This window comes from Tachysurus vachellii, chromosome 14, assembly GCF_030014155.1.
Source record: "Tachysurus vachellii isolate PV-2020 chromosome 14, HZAU_Pvac_v1, whole genome shotgun sequence".
Lineage (NCBI taxonomy): Eukaryota > Metazoa > Chordata > Actinopteri > Siluriformes > Bagridae > Tachysurus > Tachysurus vachellii.
Window position 1 is genome coordinate 1,121,280 of NC_083473.1, and position 7,500 is coordinate 1,128,779.

The 7,500-nt window shown below is 48.0% G+C and overlaps 1 protein-coding gene across 2 annotated transcripts in view; it reads left to right on the forward strand.

The window, feature by feature from the left end:
* Positions 1-155: 155 nt before the first annotated feature.
* Positions 156-7,500, forward strand: part of ehmt2 (euchromatic histone-lysine N-methyltransferase 2) — a 38,632-nt gene continuing 31,287 nt past the window's right edge. Inside the window, exons 1-11 of one of the 2 annotated variants that reach the window (XM_060886793.1) lie at positions 160-242; positions 3,231-3,270; positions 3,397-3,465; positions 3,575-3,771; positions 4,656-4,722; positions 4,812-4,894; positions 5,107-5,283; positions 5,786-5,854; positions 5,977-6,097; positions 6,190-6,285; positions 6,409-6,536. In XM_060886793.1, the coding sequence (XP_060742776.1) occupies positions 213-242; positions 3,231-3,270; positions 3,397-3,465; positions 3,575-3,771; positions 4,656-4,722; positions 4,812-4,894; positions 5,107-5,283; positions 5,786-5,854; positions 5,977-6,097; positions 6,190-6,285; positions 6,409-6,536 (1,077 nt within the window). In that variant the 5' untranslated portion in view covers positions 160-212. Of the gene's footprint in view, positions 243-3,230; positions 3,271-3,396; positions 3,466-3,574; positions 3,772-4,655; positions 4,723-4,811; positions 4,895-5,106; positions 5,284-5,785; positions 5,855-5,976; positions 6,098-6,189; positions 6,286-6,408; positions 6,537-7,500 lie in introns of both variants that reach the window. The other variant, XM_060886794.1, reaches the window with a different exon arrangement.

Below are 7,500 nucleotides of genomic sequence, written 5' to 3' on the forward strand. Positions count from 1 at the left end.
TGACGCTGAGATAGACACAGGCTCCCCGTGACCCGAGGTAGTTCAGATAAGCGGTAGAAGATGAATGAGAGAGAAATATTAACAGCATGGTTTTTTTCTATTCGGTTTAAGTCGAGACTTTTATTGTGAAATATGTTGAAGTGCGGCGGCCATCTTGTGTCCGCAGTGTGTCGGTGTTCACACTGTGCGTTTTGTTTCTTTTCGGTAGTAACATGTCCGCGGAGGGAAGAAGGATGGAACAGGTGGGTGCACAAACTTATAGTCACTGTGACACACCGGCTTATTGTATTATTGTTACAGCATATAGACATGTGCATCTACACTGGGGCGTGTGTGTGTGTGTGTGTGTGTGTGTGTGTGTGTGTGTGTGTGTGTGTGTGTGTGAGAGAGTGAGAGAGAGAGAGACAGACAGACAGAGACAGACAGACACAGAGAGAGAGAAAGACAGACAGACAGAGAGAGAGACAGAGAGAAAGACAGACAGAGAGACAGAGAGACAGAGAGAGAGAGAGAGAGAGACAGAGAGATGCACAATCGGTAAAGAACAGTAAGAATTTTTTTCTAGAAGAGAGAGATATGCATTACTATATGTGTGAGATAAGCTGGAGAGATACAGACAGTGAGACAGGTAATGGAGAGACAGTTAGTGATGGAGAGACTGGTTCAGATGGAGAGACTGGTACAGGTATGGTGATACAAGTAGAGATGGTGAGACAGGTAGAGAGACGGGTAGAGATTGAGAGACAGGTAGAGATGGTGAGACAGGCAGAGAGACGGGTAGAGATGGTGAGACGGTAGAGATGGAGAGACGGGTAGAAATGGAGAGACGGGTAGAGATGGTGAGACGGGTAGAGATGGTGAGACAGGCAGAGATGGAGAGACAGGCAGAGAGACGGGTAGAGATGGTGATACAAGTAGAGATGGAGAGACGGGTAGAAATGGTGAGACAGGTAGAGATGGAGAGACAGGCAGAGAGACGGGTAGAGATGGTGAGACGGGTAGAAATGGAGAGACGGGTAGAGATGGTGAGACAGGCAGAGATGGTGAGACAGGTAGAGATGGAGAGACGGGTAGAGATGGTGATACAAGTAGAGATGGAGAGACTGGCAGAGAGACGGGTAGAGATGGTGAGATGGGTAGAGATGGTGATACAAGTAGAGATGGAGAGACAGGCAGAGATGGTGATACAAGTAGAGATGGTGAGACAGGCAGAGAGATGGGTAGAGATGGTGATACAAGTAGAGATGGAGAGACTGGCAGAGAGACGGGTAGAGATGGTGAGACGGGTAGAGATGGTGATACAAGTAGAGATGGAGAGACGGGTAGAGATGGAGAGACGGGTAGAGATGGAGAGACGGGTAGAGATGGTGAGACAGGCAGAGATGGTGAGACAGGTAGAGATGGAGAGACACATAGAGATGGTGAGACAGGCAGAGAGACTTGTAGATATGGTGATACAAGTAGAGATGGAGAGACAGGTAGAAATGGAGAGACAGGTAGAGATGGTGATACAAGTAGAGATGGTGAGACAGGCAAAGAGACGGGTAGAGATGGTGATACAAGTAGAGATGGAGAGACTGGCAGAGAGACGGGTAGAGATGGTGAGACGGGTAGAGATGGTGAGACGGGTAGAGATGGTGATACAAGTAGAGATGGAGAGACGGGTAGAAATGGAGAGACGAGTAGAGATGGTGAGACAGGCAGAGAGACGGGTAGAGATGGTGATACAAGTAGAGATGGAGAGACAGGTAGAAATGGTGATACAGGTAGAGATGGAGAGACGGGTAGAGATGGTGAGACAGGCAGAGATGGAGAGACACATAGAGATGGTGAGACAGGCAGAGAGACGGGTAGAGATGGTGATACAAGTAGAGATGGAGAGACAGGTAGAAATGGAGAGATGGGTAGAAATGGAAAGACAGGTAAAGATGGTGAGACAAGTAGAGATGGTGAGACAAGTAGAGATGGTGAGACAGGTAGAGATGGAGAGACAGGTAGAGATGACGAGACAAGTAGAGATGAAGAGACACGTAGAGATGGTGAGACAGGCAGAGAGACAGGTAGAGATGGTGATACAAGTAGAGATGGAGAGACTGGCAGAGAGACGGGTAGAGATGGTGAGACGGGTAGAGATGGTGATACAAGTAGAGATGGAGAGACGGGTAGAAATGGTGATACAAGTAGAGATGGAGAGACGGGTAGATATGGTGAGACAGGCAGAGATGGTGAGACAGGTAGAGATGGAGAGACACAGAGATGGTGAGACGGGCAGAGAGACGGGTAGAGATGGTGATACAAGTAGAGATGGAGAGACAGGTAGAAATGGAGAGACAGGTAGTGATGGTGAGACAGGCAGAGATGGAGAGATGGGTAGAAATGGAAAGACAGGTAAAGATGGTGATACAAGTAGAGATGGTGAGACAGATAGAGATGGTGAGACAGGTAGAGATGACGAGACACGTAGAGATGGTGAGACAGGCAGAGAGACAGGTAGAGATGGTGAGACAGGTAGAGATGGTGAGACAGGTAGAGATGGTGATACAAGTAGAGATGGTGAGACAGGTAGAGATGGTGAGACAGGTAGAGATGGTGATACAAGTAGAGATGGTGAGACAGGTAGAGATGGTGAGACAGGTAGAGATGGTGATACAAGTAGAGATGGTGAGACAGGTAGAGATGGTGATACAGGTAGAGATGACGAGACACGTAGAGATGGTGAGACAGGCAGAGAGACAGGTAGAGATGGTGAGACAGGTAGAGATGGTGAGACAGTGAGAATAAATACAAATTCTATTAATAATAATAGACAGCTGGTTGCTCGCTCTACAGTTATTTTCTTACTCTGTAGTGTTGAAGTTTTGGCTTTTACATTAATTTTATTTGCAAATGTTACAGAAGAAAAACTTCTTTGATGATGATGATGGTTTGTTAATAGAAGTCATGGATTTGTTTCTCACAGGTTATGTGAGGACACTTTTGCTAAGCAACTGTAGAAAATGTACACTGAGCATAAGATATGATTTAGCTAGCTAGCATGTAGCTGTACACACACACACACACTTTAATAAGGCACTTTGACTACAACGATGCTGCAGTTCACTTCACATCATCCGCTAACACACACTGAGCCACGTCAGATGTTTACGTAGCATCTTCTCATGAACACGGTGTTAAACTGTAGATAATGAGTGATTAGCGTTAGTTTAATTGTGTTCTTGTGTTTTATTCAGGATCCATCTGTTTGTAGCCCAGCGCACTGCGACCCCGTGGGTAAGACCTCAGTGTTCATGTCAGAAAAAATGTCTTTATAAAATTATAGAATGTAAAAATCCATAACGTAAAATATCTCTCTTTATCTTTCTTTTCCCACACGGTCACTAACTGCTGCTCTAACAGAGCCCAGCATTTCCCCTAAAGACAAACTGATCGCTGAGAAAGCAACAACACCAGGGAAAGGCCTGGCAGGTAGGTCTTTGGCTCCAACCCTGGACCCTGTGTGAAGTTCATGTGAAGTTCACTGTAGCTGGTGAACATCAGTGTAGCACTATGGCACTGTTTCTGTGTCTCTTTACAGGTCATGCAGCCAAATCGCTCCCTCCTTCGTCGCCCTCTTCTGTTTTCGGTCGTGCTAAAATGAGCGTGTGTGGACCGGCCAGTAAGACACCGGTGTCCCCGTCCTCCTCCATAATGTCTCCTCCACCGTCCACGTCCACTCCTCCACCCAAAGTCCACCGAGCTCGCAAAACCATGAACAGACCCCCCATCTCACAGGTAAGACGTCTGGGCTGGAGGATGTGTCTCTGTCCATGTGAGGCTCTTCAAAATCACCGCATCATCTGTTCTTATCTTCCTGTAGAATGGGAAAGAAAACCAAAAATCTCAAACTGGACAGAACCATTTTTTCTAAAAAAGAGGAGGAAATGATTTTTCTACCTTTCTACTCATCTAACATTTTCCAGAAGCCATCAGTGACCACTCTCTCTCTCTCTCTCTCTCTCTCTCTCTCTCTCTCTCTCTCTCTGTCTCTCTCACTCTGTCTCTGTCTCTCTCACTCTGTCTCTCTCACTCTGTCTCTGTCTCTCTCACTCTGTCTCTCTCTCTCTTTCTCCCTCCCTCCATCCCTCTCTCCCCCTGCTCTCTCTATCTCTCTCTGTCTCTCTCTCTCTCTCTCCCTCTGTCTTTCTCTCCCCCTCTTTCTCTGTCTCTATCTCTCTCTCTCTCTGGCTCTCTCTCTCCCTCCATCCCCCCCTCTCTCTCTCCCTCCCTCCATCCCCCCCTCTCTCTCTCTGCCTCTCTCTCACTCTCTCCCCTCGCTCTCTCCCCCCTCTCTCTGTCTCTCTCTCACTCTCTCCCCTCGCTCTCCCCCCGCCCGCTCTCTCTCTCTCTCTCTCTCTCTCTCTCTCTCTCTCTCTCTCTGCCTCTCTCTCACTCTCTCCCCTCGCTCTCTCCCCCCTCTCTCTCTCTCTCTCTCACTCTCTCCCCTCGCTCTCCCCCCGCTCTCTCTCTCTCTCTCTCTATCTCTCTCTCTCTCTCTCTCTCCCCCTCTTTCTCTGTGTCTCTCACTCTCTCCCCCACTCTCTCTCTCTCTCTCTCTCTCTCTCTCTCTCTCTCTCTCTGTGTGTGTGTGTGTGTGTGTGTGTGTGTGTGTGTTACAGGTGCGCTCTGTCCAGGCTACTGTAACTCCAGAGAAACCAAAAACAAGTAGCACATCAGATGATACAGGTTTAACTCCTCTTTCTCTCTCTTCCTTAAACTTAAATACATCCAGAATGTACACTAACAATAAGACTAATGTTCCTCTTTTACTTTAGCATTAAAGAAGCAGAAGTTGGACACCGAGTCCACTGTAACCCCTGAAGAAAAGTCTGACAAACCCTCAGAACAAACAGCAGAGGTGAGAAGAACAAGTTAGGATTAGATGTGTATGATGATCTATGAACCAGCCACAGCAGGTAATTACAGATAATAACACACTCATGGGACTATAAACTGTAGATGAGCCAATCAGCACGTCAAGCTGGAATGATGGACAGTTGTGGAGGAGTTTTTTAGGTGTTCATACCATAAAGATATATTCTGTATATTTATATATTTATTTGTCATTAGACACCAGTGACTGAATCACCTTCGCCTGGGGTAAAGAAGGTGGAGCCTGTTGCCCCGGAGCCCAAAGAGGTGAGCTGTGGTTGGCTGGAGGATCTGGATGATGATGCAGACGAGGAAGATTTTCACCTTCTGTACAACAGTTACGCAGGAGACGACGTCATCTACTCTGACAGCAAGGTGCTCTCTCTCTCTCTCTCTCACACACACACACACACACACACACACACACACACACACACACAGGAGACAACGTCATCTACTCCGACAGCAAGGTGCTCTCTCTCTCTCACACACACACACACACACACACAGGAGACAACGTCATCTACTCCAACAGCAAGGTTCTCTCTCTCTCTCACACACACACACACACACACACACACAGAGGAGACGATGTCGTCTACTCTGGCAGCAAGGTGCTCTCTCTCTCACACACACACACACACACACACAGGAGATAACGTCATCTACTCCGACAGCATGGTGCTCTCTCTCTCTCTCTCACACACACACACACACACACAGGAGACAACGTCATCTACTCCAACAGCAAGGTGTTCTTTCTCACACACACACACACACACTCACTTCTACACAATTCACCAGACTCTCTCTCTTTGTGTTGAGTCAGTGAGGGGGATTTCTGAATTCTGTGTGTCTGTGCTGTTGTGTTTTACAGTCTGAAGATGGGATGGTTGAGGGAGAGGACGTGCGAATGGAGGATGAGGTGGAGAGAACATCTGATCATGTAAGTGACATCACAGAAGAGACTGGGTTCTTCTTCCATTTCACTCAGAAGGTGCTAATGTGTTGTCATGTTTGCTGATGTTTGTTTGTGTGTGTGTGTGTGTGTGTGTGTTGTTTCTATAGGGGTCTTCGTCTGATCAGCAAAGAGGAGGGATAAAAAAGAAAGGAGAGTACGAATCACCTTGGAAACAGCAAAGAAAGGACAGGAAAAGAGGCCCATTGCCAGCTGCAGAGACAGACAGAGGTGTGAGTGTGTGAGGGTGTGTGTGTGTGTGTGTGTGCATGAGAGTGTGCAAATTATTACACAAAATCTGTGTGTGTGTGTGTGTGTTGTAGCCCCTTCAGTAAGAGGCTCCACTGAGTACACTGAGGTTCCTCTGGGCTCTCTGGACCTCTCCGCTGCAGACAGCCTCACTCTGTCTCCTCACACAGGTAAGTTAACCTGACACAGCTGGGCTGGAAAGGGGGCGTGGCCTAATGAAAGATTTAAATGTTTGCAATCATAAACTGTTTCTTACGGTCAGTCTTTCTGTCTGTCTCTCATTCTGTGTGTAGATGATAGAGAGATGGAGCGGATGGAGGAGTTGCCCTTGTGTAGCTGTAGAATGGAGGCTCCACGTGTGCACAAACCTGCAGCTAACATGCAGCCAACCTGCATGGCAATCGAAAGCATCAATGGACAGGTGAGAGAGAGACACACATAGAGAGAGAGACACACACACAGAGAGCGAGAGAGACACACACAGATGGGGAGAGAGAGACACAGAGAGAGACACACAGAAGGAGAGACTCAGATACAGAGGGGGAGAGACACACAGAGAGAGACACAGAGAGAGACACACATAGAGAGAGAGAGACACACACACAGATAGGGAGAGAGAGACACAGAGAGAGACAAACAGAAGGAGAGACTCAGAGATACAGAGGGGGAGAGAGACACAGAGAGAGACACACAGAGAGACACAGAGAGAGAGAGAGAGGGAGAGACTCAGAGACACACAGACGGTGAGAGACACACAGAGGGGGAGAGAGACACAGGGGGAGAGAGAGACACGGGGAGAGATACACAGAAGGAGAGACTCAGAGATACAGAGGGGGAGAGACACAGAGAGAGAGACACAGAGAGAGACACACATAGAGAGAGAGAGAGACACACACAGAGAGCGAGAGAGACACACACAGATGGGGAGAGAGAGACACAGAGAGACAAACAGAAGGAGAGACTCAGAGATACAGAGGGGGAGAGAGACACAGAGAGACACACACAGAGAGAGAGAGGGAGAGACTCAGAGACACACAGACGGTGAGAGACACACAGAGGGGGAGAGAGACACAGAGGGGGAGAGACATAGTGGGGGAGAGACACAGGACGAGACACAGGGGGAGATTGAGACACACAGAGGGAGAGACATAGACGGAGAGAGACAGAGGCAGAGAGAGAGACACAGAGAGAGAGACACAGAGAGAGAGACACAGAGGGAGAGACACAGAGGCAGAGAGACAGAGGGAGAGACACAGAGAGAAACCTGTGGGTTCTGTTTCCCACACATGGGGTCAGTGGGTTTGTCATAACGAGGTTTCTGTACTGAAGATGTCAGTAATATTACTGAGTGTTTTGTGTACAGTAAGATGGTGCAGTATAATTAC